Here is a 20276-nt window from a genome sequence, read left to right as displayed (position 1 = left end):
GCAGCAAACAATAATCTAAGTGTGAACATAAGTGAATACATGTAGTAATAAAAGTCATACCTGTTCATAAATAGTGTCTATATACTTTAGAACGTGATAGTCAAGAGTGAAAGTGGCGTAGAGCGCTTGCTCCTAAGTATCAGTTCAAGGTATTTGGGCGGGGCCAGGGAGCAGTTTGCGAGCGGGTGTTTCCAAATTCAGATTCCTTGTGATTCTACATTATCCTACATGATTGTCCCCGTGATACGTGCACTCATTAATTTATTCATATATACGAGATCATGGCCGTTGACCTTTTATCACGGAACTTCCGGATTGCTTTTCGGACGTTCCCATTATGGAAAGTTATTTTAGATAGGATTCTTTGGTCAACTTGTAATCAGCAAAAGCGTACGAGGTAGAACTCAGGGGTGAATTGTTATTTATATAATTATTATGTTAATAGTCCACGTAGGTAATAAGTCAGATAGAACTATATTTGCTCACTGTGTTGTTTCATTCATGTATAGGTTCATTTATTCATTGATTCTATTTTCTATTTTTCCTTTGTTTATGTAATAGATTTTTCCATTACCTCATATATTAAATGCTGTATCTATTTGATACATTGTTATAAGAAAGTTAAGTGCACAACTCCTTACATAAGACAAGCGTTTCTAAAATAATACAATAACTATTTAAAATTTTGTTAACTGAAATTAATTAAAACCAAGTTAATCAAGATCACTTAAAATTAGAATAACTTAAAGATAAAAATGTGATAATACATTATATCATGAAATTATTATTTTTGTTTGGATGACACTCGCCTAACATTGAATCCTGTAACCACGCATGGTGTCCTACTCGTCCCCCTACAGCTGTGTTCTGGGGGCACCAGCCTCTCTGCGCTCTCGTCGCGCTGGTCAGACACACTATTCATAGCATGTTTAAAATGATTTCTCCTTGTTTTCAACGTGGAGCCGTTGCAGCCTGACGCCGGCGATTCGCAGTGCGACAGCGAGGTATGCTGAGTGTGAGTTCCGGACCGTCGGTCATATCCGGCAGGCAGTGATGTCTGATGCGCGTCCTGGCGCGAGGTCTGCTCCGAGTGCTTCCGGAGGGATGACAGAACCATCGTGCTCCTCCGGGAGCCCTGAAAGCGTCGTCAGAACCAGAAGCGGCGCACTTCCGTGTGCACCTGTCGTACACAAATCTCATTGTAAAATTATTTCTCTTGACAAGTTATTGACCAACAGTTATTAAAGTACCCAATCTAAGAATAAAGAATTGGTCTTATCGTTATGGGGCCTGTTCACAGATAGATAAGACGACGTATTATACTGAGAAAAAAAACAACAACTGAATTACGCTCGTTTACAATAAGAAAATAGCGTTTCGTGTTTTGATACCCATCATTCAATTTAGAACAAGTGATGTGTTTGAGAAACACTCTGCCCCCTTTTGAGCGATTTTGACCTATATATTTAACATTTGGCCTTGAGGGATGACCTTGACATTGACCTTTTACCACTCAAAATATGCAGGTCTTTGAGATACGCATGCATGCCAAATATCAAGTTGCTATCTTCAATATTGCAAAATTTATGAACAAGGTTAAAGTTTTGGAACAGAATGACAGAATGACAGACCGGCCAAAAACAATATACCCCCTTTTCTTCGAAGAAGGGGGCATAACAATCATTAACGTGTGTGTAACCCCTGATGTTGACACATTGGAAAACACATCTATTACTAACATATGTTATATGTAATGCCCATATATAGCGATATTAAGATGTGTGCACACACACGACGCGGATCCGAACTCCGATGAAGGAAATATTTGTATGCAACAATTAATTTTTATTATATAGCAGAAGTCCAAATAGTTTTGCTTTGTTTGTAAATTCATTGAAATGTTGTTGTTATTGCAAAAAAACAACATCTGAAAACACGCCCATTTAAAACTAAATAGAATACAGAGCTACTAGAATTGTATTCTAGTTATATTATATTCAAACTTTTAATCCAATTACCTAGGAGTTATATTATAAAGAATAAAAGTACGAAAACTATTTAGGAAATGTTTGAAGGAGTGGCGCACATATAAGCGGATATGAGTCTCACTCTGTAAAAATGGGGCTTAATGCAAATGTCGTACCATATAAGCTTTTGCAGTCCACCCAAACTGAATTTTCGCTAAAAAGACTTTAAAAGCGGAAAGTGTCGTCCTTTATTACCCCCCCCCTCTCCGGTAGTCTGTGGGACTACACAGGCTAATCTGGGACGACACTTTACGCACACGCATTAATGAATACAGAAAGACAGTTGTAGTTTTAGAATATTCATTATTCGGTTCTTAGTCAAAGCTGGTTTTTAAGCTTATTTTTTTGAGGAATAAGCAAAAAAATCAACTACATATATCCATAGGGTTATATATTGTTATAAAATACTGATGTAAACTCAAAACTTTTGTCGATGTGTGAATATACATGTGACACAAGTGCATATAAGTTATAGCAGTAAAAAGTTGTTTTTACCTACAGGTTAGTTAAGATCCAGTTAAGGTCTAATTTCCTTATCCGTAAGCGAAAACATCACATAATTTATACAGATATAATATCTACATTATATTCATCAATTAATATGTTATTTCTGAAAGTTGTTTAAGGGACAAATGTACCACCTCTGGAATAAATATGACAATGAAATAATGGTGTCTACTACAGTATGGTAACAACGTGTGTAAGAAGTGCAGGAGTACCGGAAGTGGATACTTACCTACTCGTTCAGGAAACAGAAGAGCAGCGCCAGAAAAAGACCCTGCAATTGAACAGTCATGATTATAGGAGCCGCTTTCTGGAAAAACTGGGTTTATTGGATCTGCATTAAGTGTCGTCCCAGATTAGAATGTGCAGTCTGCACAGGCTTATCAGGGACTACCATTTTTCTACACTGGATTTTCTTTTAGAAGAGACCTTCTTTGAACGAAATGCCACAAAAGCGGAAAGTGTCGTCCCTGATTAGCCTTATCTAGGACGACACTTTACGAGCATGCATTAAGCCCAGTTTTAAGAGCGATGTTCATATAAAACTTTTCTTCTGGGGGAAGGGTTGGGCAATCTGATCCAGGAGAGGGGTAAGAAAGACATTATTTAATGGTATAAATGCTGGAGCCAAATATATCTCAATCCTCTAAGAGTCTACCAACTGCTTTTGAATGGATATCTAGTAGGAGATGTTGAACATTTTTCCTATACAGATGCACAATGTCAATGGCATATAAAAGCCCCCTGCGGTATATGGGAGCTAACCGCTGCGGGGATAATGACTGAATACCATGATAATATGAGTTGTAGAACATTTCTCGATACAGAGATGCACGATGGAAGACAATAGGCCCATTCGATATATGGGAGGCAACCGCTGTGAGGATAATAATTATGTACATGAAGGAGTTGTAGAACATTTCACCGAACACGATGCCAGAAAAAGGGCCCATTAGGTATATGAGAGGTAACCGCTGTGAGGATAATGACTGTACCTGGAAGGAGTTGTAGAACATCCCCCTTACAAGTGCATAATGGAGATGTCAGGGCTGATGTTGGGCGGCACGACACCGAACACGATGTACACGACGCCGAACAACAGTACGGAATACCGTAAGTGTCATCGTGGTTACACATTAAAATCCAGAGGGCGACAATGCGATAGTACGATGGCGAAAATGCGATAGTACGATTGCGACAATGCGATAGTGCGACGGCGACAATGCGAAAGCACGATGGCGAAAATGCAATAGTCATCGTATTGTCGTCATCGTATTATCGCATTGTCACCATCGTATTATCGCACTGTCGCCACCGTATTGACGCACTGTCGCATTGTCGTCATCGTTCTGTCGCATTATCGCATTGTCGCCATCGTACTATCGCACTGTCGCCATCAAATTGTCGCACTGTCGTCATCGTATAATCGCACTATCTCATTGTCGCATGGTCGCCATCGTTCTATCGCATTGACGACTATCGCCTTCCGGTACACACACTATTCTTATTGCAGAAACTCAATAGATGACTTTTTACAGATGTACGTTGAAAGATGTTACAGTTATAATAAAATCAAATTCTTATTAAGTTATAGAATGGGTATTGATTTAAGGTATGTTTGCATGTGTACCGGAAGGCGATAGACGACAATGCGACAGTACGATGACGACAATGCGACAGTGCGACAATACGATGGCGACAGTGCGATAGTAGAATGGCGACAATACGATGACGACAGTACGATAACGCGATAGTACGATGGTGACAATGCGATGATACGATGGCGACAGTACGATATGACTATCGCATTGTCGCCATCGTACTATCGCGTTGTCGAACTGTCGTCATCGTAATATCGCATTGTCGCCATCGTACTTTTGCACTGTCGCCGTCGTATTGTCTCACTGTCGCATTGTCGTCGTCGTAATGTCTCATTGTCGCATTGTCGCCATCGTACTGTCGCATTGTCGCCATCGTACTATCGCATAGTCGCCATCGTACTATCGCATTGTCGCCATCGTACTATATCTCACTACCGCATTGTCGCCCTCTGGATTTTAATGTATATCCACGATGGCTCTAACGGTATTCCGTACTTAGAAACCGAGTACATGAGCAGTTACCATTTATATCTATGTTTAAATAGATCAATGGTTGTGACAAATACATGAATTGCAAAGTAAGTTTCGTTTCGTGTTTAATCGATCGTTTGGAATATTGCAATAAGAAACTCGTAAAAGGAAATTTCTATTTTGGAAGGGATTTATGAATGTGTGGCTATTTTGTCCATAAAATAACGAATATGTGTTAAAACTTTAATTAAGAATTTAACGTTGCTAAATTAACGGCCGGTGTTCGGGACCCTAGAGCCGCAACGGATTAGTTTGATGACCACAGAAATAAACCAAAGTAAGCTGTTAACTATGTAATAATTAAGTTAAATATACTGTTAAACACTAAACGTTTGTTTATTTTAATTTCCATATTACTAGACAGGTTTCGGCCATAGTCTTTATGAGTAGTATTAATATAAATATAAACACAAAAACACAAAACTATGGAGGGAGGGAGGGAGGGAGTGGAAACCAAACTTCTTGTTTTGAGGGTTGATTTTAAAAGCGTTGTGTTAACCCACTTTTCAACAAGAGGGAGAAAACGTAAATATTCAGATGCAAATGCATTTCCCTCATAGTTTTTATTTAAAACATCCTGTATCATAAACATCAACAAATGCGTATCGTGGTAGTGCAACGTTTGTGTCATCACCAGTTAAGAAATGCGAACTGATCACACGACTTGTAAGGAGGTACACTCGTTCGTTCGAATAATATCAATCAGGACATCATGCTTGCGCTAGGCCTTCTGTTCGTGGTTTTTATAGGTAAGATATTTTATGCATAAAGGCGAGTGTTTCGACTTTTACTAAGTTGTCTTAGTATTTAAGTTTCTACACAATATAAATGTGATAAATTAACTCAAATAATGTGCATATGTTTGGTAATCTTTATGTTTTTTTAAATAAATTTTATTTGGGTCTGAAGTTGACAGACTGTTAGATTTTTATTACAAGGAGATAAGGAATCTGATTGAAGAAATGCGAAATATGATGGCAATTTTGATGGCTGGAAAAAAGCTTCAAAACCCCGGTTTTTAGTGAAGAAGTTAATTATACGAGATAAGGGGCCGTCCATAAAGTACGTCATTCTCTAGTAGGGGGGAGTGGGTTTAAGAAAGTGTGACAGTATGTGACATGGTGGAGGGGGTGGTCAGGCCACGTGTGACGTCACACATTATTAAAAAAAAATCTAATTTATTATTATTATTTTTAGTAGAAACATTTGAGTATTATTATTTCTATGTTGTTCGCAGCATAAAAATACCCTGTGTATATCAAACTTGACCTCACCTTTTGTAAATAAAAATGCAGCAGATAACTGATGTGTATTACATAATTGTAAAGTCGAATTTTTGCAATTTTTGTTTTCAAATTCAATCTAGATTGAGTTACTGCATCAATTAATAACTGTGGCAACTGTTGACAAGTAACTATTCTACTATTTAAGTCATGCTGATATTGTGATGTTAAGTTCTTTTAAGTGAAAATTATAGTTAAAATTTAATTAGGTGTTCATATGAAAACGAAATTGTTCGAAATTGTGACATTCTTAATGGGGTGGGGGACCGAGATGTGTGACAGTTTGTGACAGGGGGAGGTAGGGGGTTAAAAACGGTCAAAAATAGCGTGACATTCCTCATGGACGGCCCCTAACTGATCTCGTCTCAAACTGCTCGATATTTTATATACAAACTGTGTGATGATAACGTCCCAAGTGGGTATTGGTCGTCTGTATTTACAATAATTGAAAGTGATTAATTTTCTTAAAATCTCTAAGGTACTCACATGATACTGTTTGAGACATGTCTACATCGGTGACAGTAAATAATTGATGACTACATGGACATGCAATTGTTCGAAGTTGTAAATTCTTGAAAAAGGGTTCGAGGCATTAATGATACTTGATTGCTATAGTATTGATCCTTGCTATCTGCTCACATGCAAAAATATATTAGATTATGTTATTATGATACAAACTAAAATAAGTTACAATGATACAGTGCAAATTATGTTCACAAATACAGACTTGGTTATAGCAACAAGTCACGTTACTTGTTATACATTTATCCAATCAACCTAGAAGCACGAGAGGCGTGTTATAGTGCATTTATATAGCCAATCTAAATGCATATGAGTATGTGATTCAAGTGAATATGGATCGATTTGAGCATTTATGTGTTGGTAACTGTGATAATTCGTAATTTATCATGTTAGTTGGCGATTGCGGTCTTTAACTATGTGCTTACGATTTAAACGGTGTAGATAAACACATCATGCAGTAAATAGAATAAGGCGTAAAAAAACAAGTTGAGTAACCTAAACTAACCCGACCTACCTTAATATTTTCTCAAAATTAAAATTTACGGGCCAAAAAAGTATTTTTCCATGCCATTCAGCATCCGTATTATAGCTGGAAATGATTTTACTAGCGTAAAACAGATTAACAGATTGGCATACCTGATTTCTTTAGTGGAAACAAACTACTTGTTTTTGGCCTTACAATATGTTGGTGAAACCCAACACACCATGTTTGCCGCTGGTGTATTTTATAAACCTGCGTATCTTGAAGGGTCAAGGTCAATGCCTCCGTATCCGTAAATGGTCAAGGTCAATGCCTCCGTATCCATGATGGTCATGGTCAATGCTTCCGTATCCGTGAAGGGTCAAGGTCAATGCCTTATATTCAGATGAAAATGCATTTCTCTCATAGCTTTTATTACATAACATTCCTGTATCATTTACACCAACAAATGCGCATCATGATAGTGGAACGTTTGTGTCATCACCAGTTAAGAAATGCGAACTGATTACACCATTGATAAAGAGGAACCTTCGTACGTTCGCATCATTTCAATCAGGACATCATGCTTGCCCTAGGCCTTTTGTTCGCGGTTTTTATAGGTAAGATAGTTTATGCATTAAGGCGAGTTTTCAACTTAATTTTTTTACATAAGTTAATATACCTATGTAATGTAATAAATTAATAGTTTTATTACAAGGAGATATGAAATCTGTTTGAAGAAACATAAATAATATTGAACATTTTGACGGCTGGAAAAAATCCTTAGATACCTCGAAGTTATTGAAGAAGTAAATTGTACTAGATAACTTATCTCTTTTTAAACTGTTCAATGTTTTGTACATACATATTGATAATTTGTGATGATAACTTCCCACTTATTCTTCCGTATTTACAATTATTGAAAGTGACTAATTTTCGTAAAATTTGCAAGGTACTCACGTGGCACTTTTTGAGACATGTTTACAGCAGTGATAGTAACTATTTTATAAAAACATTTGCATTCAATTGTTCAAAATTGTAAAGTCTTGAAAAGGATTCGAGGCATTCATGAAACTAAATTGCTAGTGTATTTATCCTTGCCATCTGTATAAATGCAGAAAATATAATAAATTATCTTATTGTGATACTAAGTAAAATAAGTTATAATGATAGAGCGCATATCAGGTTTACAAATACAGCTGTGGTTATAGCAACAAGTCACGTTAACTGTTATACCTTTATCCAATCGCAATAGTAGAATGAGAGGCTTGTTTATAGCGCAGTAATACAGCCAATCGCAATGCATGCTAGTATGTGATTTAAGTGAATATGAACAATGACACAACTTATTTAAACAGTGGTTAACCCATTCGTTGGGGATGATCCGTGCGAAATGAACATTTAAGTTGTAAAGTGCGTGGGTAACTGAGATAATTCATAATTAACCATGTAAATTGAAAATGGCGTGCTTAAACTATGTGATGAATTAAATGTCATTAAAAACGGTTTTCATGAACACGTCATGCAGTAACTAGAATAAGGTACGGCGTAAAATAACAAGTTGACTAATCTCGACTAACATGAACTACCTTGATATTTTCTCAAAATTAAAGTTTACGTGCCAAAAAATAAATAATTGGGAATGAGAAGTTTTATGATTTTCGTCATTGAACATCCTAATTTAAGCGGAAAATGACTTGAGTATAGTAAAAATGAAATCACGAAAAAAGAATAGCTTACTAACCTTCCTTATTTCTTTAATGGAAACAAACTACATGTTTTTTGCCTTATACTATGTTGGTGAAACCCAACAAACCATGTTTGCCACTGGTGTATTTTATAAACCTCCGTATCCACGAAGGGTCATCGTCAATGCTTTTGCACGTGCGCCGATTACTACCGAGTGAGACTCGCTTTGTGAAAACGGGGTTTAATGCATGTACGTAAAGCGTCGTTCCAGATAACCATGTGCAATCCGCACAGTCTAATCTGGGACGACATTTTCCGCATTTATGATATTTTTCGTTCGAGGAACGTATGTTCTTAGCAAAAATCCAGTTTAGGCGGAAAGTGCAATCCCTGATTAGCCTGTGCGAACTGCACAGGCTAATCTGGGACAACACTTTACGCACATGTATTGAACCACCTTTTCACAGAGCGAGGCTAACGAGTATATTCGTCAGTTTCGACATCAAACCTGAACTTAGCTGGTTCAACATTATAAATCTATGTACTTAAAAACCTTGAAAAACAATGACATTAGATAAACAGAAAGATTTTGCCAACTGTTTTTCTGCAACTGCTCAAATGTTATTAAGTAAAGTGCTGCTTCATTAACTTGTTTTTATAAAAACACAAAAAGCTACAGTATATTCGTATGTGAGGCAGGTAAGGGGAGGCAGTCGTATTAAGTATCGTACGACTAATAAAAGTTACGATGCAGTTTTCGAAGACGTAAAGTAACCAAGCACGTGCCATAATGATCAGTTTATTTCGGGATATCTTTTTTTTCCTGTCAATATATTTCATTTTAGAAACACAAACACTAAATGCATATATTTGTTGTGAGGTAAATTGATGCCGTAACTTGAATTTCTCGTGCTATCTGTGATTATGAATTCATAAGAACAGAACATATATTTATTACGACTTTTACATATTACATCGTCAGTCTTAACCATATTATAATATACATATCAAACGGTCATGTGAGAAGAAAGTTACACTTTCTAACATAATTTATGACAGTGGTGTAAAAACACAAAATAGTCGCATTTTTACAAAGTATCTATGTGACAAGGTGGCAATCAGCTAATACGCAGTTTATATTTATGGAAAATAAACTAAAATAAAAGATTGAGTATTTAACGTATATCATGTGGATTATCATGCTAATAAATAGAAGGAAATAGCCTTCATATATTACATGAGTTTAATAAGACTGGTGGCGTGCATTCTTATTGCCGATATGCATCTAAGAATGCGAGCTGTGTGGAATGACATTGACATTTTGCGCGTCTTATCTTGGCTATTATGTTCCGAATAGTTTATGGCATGACATTAAAATGTACTTTCACAACTATTCCTTCCGTGAGATTTGAAATAAGGCACATGTTTTCATTATTCAAATCATATGCGAAGTAACAGATACGTGTCTCTTTTGTTGCAATCATAACATATGTATTCAGACATTTGGTAGCCACCGTAAATCAGTATACTGAATAAGAGGGGCTCACTGGCCCTTAATCACCTTTAATTCTGTAAAGTAATGAAGCGTGTGCACGATATCCTATGTACGTGTAATGTCATGCACGCGTATGGCCGTTTGATCCGTCAGAAGTAGCCGTGCCTTCCCACAGCGAGCACAATAGCACAGTAAAAAGTGTCTAGGACACTTTAATAATATTAAAAAACTATTTTGCCCGGTAGCCGCCACATTGCGACAAACGTTAGAACTTACGCACCAACACTCTTTATTTGATGATCTGTTATCTGGTTACAGCAGGAAACGCGGATGCAAAGCCGGTGTGTTATCTGGTTACAGAAGGAAACCCGCATGCCTACCCGCTGCTCCGCTGCGACACCGTCACCATAGTAACGCGGGCGGAGTGGGGCGCCAATGCGTGCAAGTCGGTCAACTACATGGGCACGCCTGTCAGCGTCGTCTTCATCCACCACACGGCGATGAGTGAGTGTCACACGCAGGATGCGTGCGCAGAAGAGATGCGCGTCATACAGCGCTTTCATCAGGTGGACAGAGGTGCGTGGTTAGGGGTATTTGTTTTGGGGTATTTGCATTTGTTTCTTTTTGCATTGGGGGTATTTGTATTTGTTGTTTTTTTGTATTAGGGATATTTGTTTTCTCGTGAAACAATGCAGTCGTAAGATTAGCATAGGTTCTTGTGTGTATATGCGAGTTGTTAATTTTACAACTCTTTCGTAAGTTAGATAGACCTTTATTGGGTATGATGTATGCAAGATGAAATGGTGAAATAAACTAACCATTTCGAAATCCGAAAAACTAGCGAAATCGGTATTTCTGTAACGCGAATAATAATATAATCAGCGGCAATTAACCGGTTTATACGAGACAGTTATGTCTTAATGGAAACAAATACGGTACAACACATTAATTCTCCGTTTAAGGTTACTCCTGCAATACCACTGTACATACAGTAGTAAATTGCTGTAAGTGATTCCTTAAAAATATATTATTCATAATCTTCTTGCAGGTTGGGATGACATCGGGTACAACTTTTTAATAGGACAGGACGGTCGGGCCTACGAAGGCCGCGCCTGGGACCGGATTGGAGCGCACACAAAAGGCTGGAACGACGTAGCGATTGCCTTCTCCATTATGGGCGATTTCAGTAACAAGCTCCCGAACGCTGCGGCCTTGGACGCCGTTAAAGCCATGATCGACCTCGGGATCAAACTCGGAAAGATCACCCCGAACTATAAACTGTACGGCCACAGGGACGCTGGCACCACGGAGTGCCCGGGGCAGACGCTGTATGAGCTGATTCGAACCTGGGACCATTTCGGTCGCGTTGGCGACCAGCCTCCCGTGAAACCCACGCCAATTCCTTACCGCCCCACGGCGTCCACCGGTGGCAACTATTGACAACAAATATTCCGTAGGATGTACGAGTAATTAAAAAGTACAAGTGATCTGTTTTATCACATTTATAATGTTTATTACTATTACTGTTTATTACTAGATCTTCGATCTAACGTACATTAAATAAATCCGTTGCCGCAACAGGGTTGCGTCGACCTAACGTCGAGCTTGCGTCAATACTTTTGTAGAAAACTTGCGTCGGACCTACGGTGACCGTGCGTCTTGTTCACGATCGCAAGGTCGCCGCAACCGACGCAACCGACCATAGCGCGAGATTTTAGAGGGAATTGTTGGCTTGTTTTGCAGTTTGTGGTTAAATTGATAAATGCAAGCATCGTTGCTAAAGAACTCCAGTATAAAACAAGGATGACATGAAAGAAAGAAACAAAAATAAAACAAGTTAACCGCATCTGGGCTCGAACAACTGACCTTTATATTAAAAGGTTAGGTTGAATGAGTAAGATTCTTTTTTTTTTTTTTATTCAATATCATACATACAATGTAAACATGTATATGATCATACAACATAGTGATTGTACAAAGCAATAAAGTCCAGACATGTTATACAAGATATGCTAATATATATTTATTTTTTTAGAGAGAAAAGAAAAGAACAACAGAGGAATAGTTATGAAAAATGATGAGTTGTATAAAGTCGGAAGAAAGCATACTGGACTTGTGTGTTTTGTTGTATATTCACAATAATCTTGTCAGATAAAAAAAAATAAAAAAAAATAAACAAAACTATTTTAGAGAGATAAACTAATATTAGAATGAAATGTATTTAAGTGGACAAAACATTATGAGAATTTTATCCGATTCCATTTTTGTTCAAAGATTTGTAATGTGTCATTACTGAGGGCTATTTCTTTCTCAATCTGTATTTTTAGTTTAAGACTATGGACAAAGCAATTAAAATTTGGTACTTGTTTTTTGTACTTCATGTTTAAGATAAAATATTTCATCAATATAACCATAAAATTCACAATATTATTACAGTCTATTGATTTCAATGAGTTAATTTCGAAACTTACATTTAAGAAAGATAGTTTAACGTTTAGTTGATGTTGTTCAAGAAAGGATATTAATTGATTCCAAATAGTCTGGATGTGTTTGCACTCCCAAAAAAAATGTTCTATAGTTTCAATGTTTTCACTGCAGAAGTCACACAGATTTGAGTTAGATAATTTGCATTTAAAGAGATATTTATTTGTAGCTATAATTCTATGGATGTATTTATATTGAAAATTTCTCAGTGTGCTTTCAATTGTTGCTTTATATGGCATGGTAAATATGTGTTTCCAATTAAGCTCATTTTCTCCAAAAAGGACTTGCCATTTATTTTGGATTTTGGAGTTTTCTGTAGGGTTTTTAATTTGTAGTGTGTAGAATATTTTATTTATTTTGTTTTTTCTTCCAAGTATGTTTTCTACAAATGTTGTTTGAGTACATGGTGTATTATTTGTATTGATTTCAGATTTAATATGTATGGGTATGCTTTTGATGAGTGTAGTACTTCAGAAAATTATTTGAAGGTATTCCGTATATGTAGCATATATTATCAAAAGAGTAGAAATCCTTAATTCTGTAGTCATATAATTGGTCGACATATTTAATGCTTCGTTCAAACCAGTCTTTATAGAAAAACGTCTTATTGTTTGAAGTTATGTCTTTATTGTTCCATAAAATTGTTTTACTGCTGGTTTGGGTTTCTAAGTTATGAGTGACATCACTCCATGCTGATAGAACATCAGACAGAAATATGTTTTCGTCTGCAATTTCATGTAAGATAGTATTGCTGATGTTACATTCAAAGAGTAAGGAGTCACCATATTTTTTTAGGATTTTCTGGTAGAATAATTTCCATTTACTCGTATTGGTATTATCTAGGTATCGTTTAACCCAGCTGCATTTGACTGCATTCAAGAATGAGTCAATGTTCGTTAATTGGATACCTCCATTTTCTACAGATTGAATTAACTGAGTTCTTTTTATTTTATCAGGCTTACCGTCCCATATGAAATTGAATATTGCTGATTTTATATCGTTAATAACATCATTTGGTGGATTTGGGAGAACTGTTAATACATATATAAATTTAGGAAGTGCAAACGTTTTCAATACTGTGTTTTTTCCGATTAGTGTAAGTTTACGATGATGTCATGATTTTAAGCAGTTTTTAAAATTCTGTAATTTAGGTAGTATGTTTTTAAGAACCGTATCCTTTTCATTATTTGTGAATGTAATTCCTAACGTTGTGGCTTCATCGGATGTCCAATTAAATTTCATTTCTTTTTAATATTGAACATTACTTTGTTTTAATTTACCTACTCGTAACACAGTACATTTACTTTTGTTTAGTTTAAGACCCGATGTCATTCCGTAAAGGGTTAGCGACTCTATAAGGTTATGGAAAGAATCGTAATTGTTATTTAAAAAATAAGTTGCATCGTCAGCAAATAGGGATTGTTTGATTTCTTCGTCAGGTTCTAGTGATATGCCTTTTATGTGTTTATTTGATTGGATGTGATGTGATAGATACTCGATGCAAATAATAAATAGCGATGATGAGAGTGGACATCCTTGTCGAACCCCTCGTTCGATGTTAAAACTGTTTGAAAAGAAGCCATTGTTAATGATTATACTGTTAATATCGGTATAGAATAGTTTGACCCATTGAATGAGGCTTTCACCAAAGTTCATATTTTCTAAGCAAGAGAACATAAATGAATGATCAAGCGAATCGAATGCCTTTTCAAAGTCTGCAAAGAATATTAGACCAGGATTATTTGAATTGTTGAAATAGTTTATGCATTCTTGGATAAGACGAACGTTTTCACCAATGTAACGTCCGTTTATGAAACCAGATTGAGATTTTGAAATGATTGATGGTAATTTTTTTTTTATTCTGTTTGCTATACTTTTAGTTGCAATTTTATAATCATTGTTTAGTAAACTAATCGGGCGCCAGTTTGATAAGGATTCTAAGTTTTTTCCAGGTTTTGGAATAAGTGATATAATACCTTGTTTTTGTAGCGTGGTTAAGTTTTCATTGTTAAATGAATAGTTAAGTGAATTAATTAGATGTGTTTTTATATCATTCCAGAATATTTTATAGAATTCGATTGTGATTCCATCAGATCCTGGGCTTTTGTTATTTTGCATTTCTTTTACAGCTAATCCACATTCATATTCATTAAGCATCGTCGCACAGTTTTTTTTCTCCTGGTTTAAAGCGTGATTTTTTTTTTTAAAAAGGGTGTTATTTTCAACATTTTTTCGTTTATAGAGGGTTTCGAAAAATAAACGTTGTTCTTCTAATATTTGAGTTCTGTTTGTTATATCTTTGCCATTGACTACTAATTTGTGTACAGTTTTTTGTTCACTTCTACGTTTTTCAATGTTTGCGAAATATTTTGTATTTTTTTCATTGTGTTCAACATGCTGTGCACGCGCTCTTAGTAAAATTCCATTGATATGTGTATGATAGATTCCATCTAATATTTGTTTTTTTAATGTTATTTCATTTTCAATGTCGGTGGTATCATTTGTGTTTGTTTGATACAATTGTTTTTCAAGTGTTTCAATGGTTTGGATTGTTTCAGTTTCAAGTTTGCGTGTTTCTTTTTGTTTAAATGATGTGTATCTAATTGTTGTGTTACGTATATTTCCTTTTATTACTTCCCATAAGGTGTTTGGGTTTGCATCTTTATTATTTTGAACTGTATTTAATATTTCCTGTTTTATTTGTGTTTGATATTGTGTATCTAATAAGATGCTGTTATTAATTTTAAAGTATCCTGGGCCTCTTTCAGGTTGTATATTGTGCACTTTAAGTTCAACTAGGGAGTGGTCAGTCATAAATCCTGGTTTTATGTTACATGTGTCAATAATGTTGCAAAGAGATTCAGATATTAAAAAATAGTCTAATCTACAAAGTATTGTTGGTTTTGTGTTTGAGTGCCAGGTGAATTTGCTTTCGTTTGGGTATACTGTACGCCAGATATCTATCATATTGTAGTTTTCAATTATGTTATTTAAAATGTTTCTATTTTTAGTATGAGTATAAAGGTTTCCATTCTTTTTATCTATTAATGGGTTCAGGACAGTATTGAAATCACCACCGATTATAATATTTCTATCTTGGTTATTAATTATAAAGGATTGTAATGTTTCGTAAAATGTGGAATCGTCTATGTTAGGGCCGTAGACGTTGATTAATGTTATTTGTGTTTCGTGTATTTTGATATCTATACTTGCTTGTCTGCCAATTATTATTTCCTTAAAGTTATCGACTGTGACCCCTATATTATTTTTTATCAGAAAGGCAATGCCTTGTTTATTAGTATGTTCTCCACTGAGATAGATTTCTCCGTTCCATTCATTTTTTAAGGTTTGTGCTAAAGTAGGTGACAAATGACATTCTTGTAAAAGACATATACTATATTTTTTTTTCGTCTAACCATTTGAAGATTTTTATTCGTTTGTCTTTATTGTTTAATCCTTTAACATTTAAAGTACATAATTTAATCATTTAAGTATGTGGAGGGTGATGTGACTAGTAGTTTGTATGTGCTTGTCCAGTAAGTTTCTATTTTAAAATATGTCCAGTTGGTTTCTCTTATAGGACATAAGATGTCCATACATACAAACAAAAATAGAAAACAAAAATTAGGAATACAAAAAGATGAATATTGAGTAAGATTCTTAACGTAAATCGATCTATTGATGAATAGGAGGGAAATATTAATCTTCTGTTACGAAAGAAAGCTTAAATAAAATGGTCATATAATTGTTTCTTAACAACATCTTTTAACAACTTTATGAAGACGTTCCCAGTAAAAGTTTCCTTCTGTTTAAGTGCAAGTTAAAATATTGTTAAAAGCACAAACTGTGTTAACAAATATAGTACACCAGTACATACATATAGAATTATGTTGTCTACAACCACGTGAGACTATTACTATTTTCAAACCTTTACGATCCAACATTAAACTCCCAAAAAATATATCAAGCAAACATTTCTTGATATCACTATCAATAATCCGTTTTCAATCATGTCAAAAGCGTTTTTAAACTTTAAACAAATCTTTGTATCGCTCACAATGGCAGGTCTTATCTTCAAAACGTTGACATGGCTTATCGAGCTTGTTAATGTTTTAAACAAATTCACGCAACACGCTCAGCTGAGCATTGAACCTCAAGCCCACGTACACTGCGTTGACATCCTATATGTAGCGAGGGATGATTTAAAACTTAATAACCTAACGCGGTCGCTGAAGCTGAAAAAAGATATTTTAAAAAACCTTGACCCGTTATGATTAAACGTAAAGTATCGTTTTTTAAATACTAATGCGGCTGCAGTTACTGCTACTGTTGTTTCTACTAATACTACATCAGCAACAGCAACAACTACTACTTCTACTACTGCTGCTGCTGTTGCTGCTACTACTTCTACTACTACTACTACTACTACTACTACTACTACTACTACTACTACTACTACTACTACTACTTCTACTACTACTACTACTTCTACTACTACTCCTACTACTACTACTTCTACTACTACTACTACTACTACTACTACTACTACTACTACTACTACTACTACTACTACTACTACTATACATGATCCGTTATGATTCAACGTAAAGTATTGTTTTTTAACTACTAATGCTGCTGTAGTTACTGCTACTGTTGCTTCTACTAATACTTCATCAGCAACAGCAGCAACAACTACTTCTACTACTGCTGTTTTTGTTGCTGCTGCTGCTACTACTTCTACCACTTATACTACTACTTCCGCTACTACTACTACTACAACTTCCACTTCTACTACTACTACTTCTACTACTACTACTACTACCACCACCACCACCACCACCACCACCACCACCACCACCACCACCACCACCACCACCATCGCCTCCGCCGCCGCCGCCGCTATAAAAATCTTAAGTTTTACTTTGAACGACCGTTATACTCGTAAAAGCAAGTTACACACAACTCATTATCTTTAAACCCGATATCTGTTTGTACAATATGAATGTTTAATGTATGAAAACTGGTTGTTGTAAAAATTGAACTTCATTGCTGTTAAATAGTGGGATTCCTTTTGTGCAAACAGTTTTATCTTACATATGTGCTAATATGTACATATTAAGTATTTATATTTTACTTGTGTGGTATTATCTACATAAAGAGATCCAGTATTATTATGTTCCTTTCAATACAGATCTTTTTCATATTTTACAAAATCTCAATTTATTCATTTAAATTTTACTTGTAACCTTGATTGATGACCTTGACATAGGGGCCTGCTTTTCACGCAGCAATCTGCATCATCATTCATTCACCTTTTGTTAAATATTTGAAAGTTATTTAAAAATATCTAAATACGCCCTTTGTCTTGAAATATGACTTTGACTTTGAACTTGGAACTAGGTACCTATTGCGCGCGATTCTCCATCTTATCATCGTTATTACTTTTGACAAGTTATTTGAACATCAATACGTGCTGAACAAACTTATGCTCTGCACAAAGTGTCAAATAATTATTTCATAAATATGAACTTTGACATTATATTGTGACTTTGATCATGGACCAATTGACCTTTGGTCATTGCGAAAAACACTCCATCTCATCATACAGGTAGTCTTATTTATAAGACGCGCAAAGAATTTAGAGATACTTTTTATATGGACTAAATTTTTTGGAACGTCTTATCGGCGAAGTACCAATTACGTGTTGGAATTAAACCAGAAAGTTTAGATTTTCATCAATTTGCGTAAAATTGCAAAATCACATTACCAACTCATACAGTTTTAGTGGAGAAGTACCTCAAATATCGTAGAATTGAAGTTAGAAAGGCATTCATTCTTCAGTTAAACTTCTGCTTAATTCGCAATAAAATCACTGTCTTCTCGCCATGCTAAGAAACATATATAAATATGAATTAATCAGAAGAAGGCATTACGGTGTAACTTGTACGCGTAAATTTTATTTAACATGAGCTTTTAACACCGACTTTTACCTTAGTGGATCTAGTATGCTTTGTCGATTTAATAAGCATATGTTCAAAACAGATACGGTGCAGTTTCTATTCACTGTTCTTAGTTTCAGCAACTTTTTATGCATGTCTTTTTCACACCTCTGTCTGTGTTGTTGTATGTACTTTCAATATACGTTGCATAGGACCGTATACTGTACGATCTGTATCACTATTATTTACTATTATTTATGTACCGTATACAAATAAAATATGCTATTTATTTCAGAACTTGCAAAATTTTAATTGTCACTTTAGAAAAAACAACAATGCTCAATTTATCCAGAAAAAAAGTATAATAACATCGCTTTACTATATAACGCTCTGCGCTCATAATAGACGAACGCAAACAGTATTTTCCGCCGTTTATTCTTCACATTTAAACCACATGGTTTACACCGAGGCTGTGTTATCGATTAATATCTACAGAGCGAGCGAATCGAGAGATATTGAAAATTTGAATAGAGGTTGGATTTAAATTGCTCAGGCGTGCAAAATTCATAGTGTCATTAAATAATTTTTACGGAACATTAACGAGAAATGAATTCTCTACACAGGTATGTAAATATTATTGCAATCCGTTGATATCAAGTGTCTGATATCGGGGCTTGAATGTTGCGCACAAAATACTTGCGCAACAATATAGACAAAGAAGGAAAACTTTCCACCATTGTTTTGGTCTTTCCCCCGTTGTACGCTCCAAATATTACCAATATAAAAAGTAGCTAAATATTTTAGAGCTTCAACAGGTTGGACTAATCAGACAGGTGAAACTTTCCACCATTGTTTTGGTCTTTCCCCCGTTGTACGCTCCAAATATTACCAATATAAAAAGTAGCTAAATATTTGAGAGCTTCAACAGGTTGGACTAATCCGACAGGTGACTTTGTTGAATTAAAACAAATACATAAGTTTGACCATTGACCATACAATTTAATATCAATTCACTTTCTTAAGGAGTTATTATATGTTTGTCAAAATTACTGTTCACAAATTCAACTAGGACTAAATGTTTTCTTAACGTACTGGTTTTGATCAAATACCTTAAATATTAGTGCCTCACATCAGCGAAATAGTACAAATACAGAAGTAAGTAATAAAAAATACTTTCTAAACCTTATGGTAATATAAAACCCTTTGAAGTTCAAGCACTTATTTCCAATCTTGTCATTGGTTTATTTGTTTTATATAATTCGTTTTAGAGAGTTTGCATATAGTGATAAATGTGTAAGAACAGTATTTGACACATCGCACATGCATTGGACCTCATGTCTACCACATCATTGTGGGGTGTTGTTTCGTTTGAAGGGCGCGTTGAGTATAAATGTCCATTGCCCATCATAATGCTTTGGCGAAATAATTCGCCTTACTGAACACATAATAAGTTCCTGATTATGTTGCAATAAACATTTGTTGGTAAATGACATGCATGCACATGAAAACCATGTGTATAACTATTAGCTGAAATTGACTTATGTATTGCTCAACAAATCTCAATAGCTGTATAGACTGATCCAGATTATGCCACGTAATAATAAACAACCGTCTGCATTAAATCTTTCATTTAAGCGATCCACGCATTGCTTACAATTGATGTCGCGTAATGGGTATGGTGTCCGCCTACCGACCGACATGTCATGGGTTCGATCCTACCTGAGGGATCCTTCTTTAGATA

At 35.4% G+C, this 20276-nt stretch overlaps 1 protein-coding gene across 6 annotated transcripts; it reads left to right on the top strand.

The window, feature by feature from the left end:
• Window positions 1-4696: 4696 nt before the first annotated feature.
• Window positions 4697-11715, top strand: LOC127844837 (peptidoglycan-recognition protein SC2-like). Of its 6 annotated transcripts, none has more exons than XM_052375351.1 (3): window positions 4697-4940; window positions 10473-10688; window positions 11161-11715. In XM_052375351.1, the coding sequence occupies exons 1-3, from the start codon at window positions 4919-4921 to the stop codon at window positions 11550-11552; spliced, it is 630 nt and encodes a 209-aa protein (XP_052231311.1). In that variant the 5' UTR covers window positions 4697-4918; the 3' UTR covers window positions 11553-11715. The 6 variants fall into 6 exon arrangements, with proteins under 6 accessions (XP_052231311.1, XP_052231307.1, XP_052231310.1 ...); XM_052375347.1 differs by having other exon boundaries at window positions 10431-10688; XM_052375350.1 differs by lacking the exon at window positions 4697-4940 and adding an exon at window positions 5295-5412.
• Window positions 11716-20276: the final 8561 nt, after the last annotated feature.

This window comes from Dreissena polymorpha, chromosome 9 (assembly GCF_020536995.1).
Source record: "Dreissena polymorpha isolate Duluth1 chromosome 9, UMN_Dpol_1.0, whole genome shotgun sequence".
NCBI classification, from domain to species: domain Eukaryota; kingdom Metazoa; phylum Mollusca; class Bivalvia; order Myida; family Dreissenidae; genus Dreissena; species Dreissena polymorpha.
The sequence above is the reverse complement of the archived record's forward strand: the minus strand, read 5'-3'. Positions and strand labels throughout refer to the sequence as shown.

Excerpts from the sequence above, each read along its gene's own strand:
- LOC127844837 (XM_052375346.1), top strand. The coding sequence starts at position 5,376 with ATGCTTGCGCTAGGCCTTCTGTTCGTGGTTTTTATAG. Across the intron at positions 5,413-10,430 it reads TCTGTTCGTGGTTTTTATAG|CAGGAAACGCGGATGCAAAG; the intron begins GTAAGATATTTT and ends ATCTGGTTACAG. Across the intron at positions 10,689-11,160 it reads CTTTCATCAGGTGGACAGAG|GTTGGGATGACATCGGGTAC; the intron begins GTGCGTGGTTAG and ends ATCTTCTTGCAG.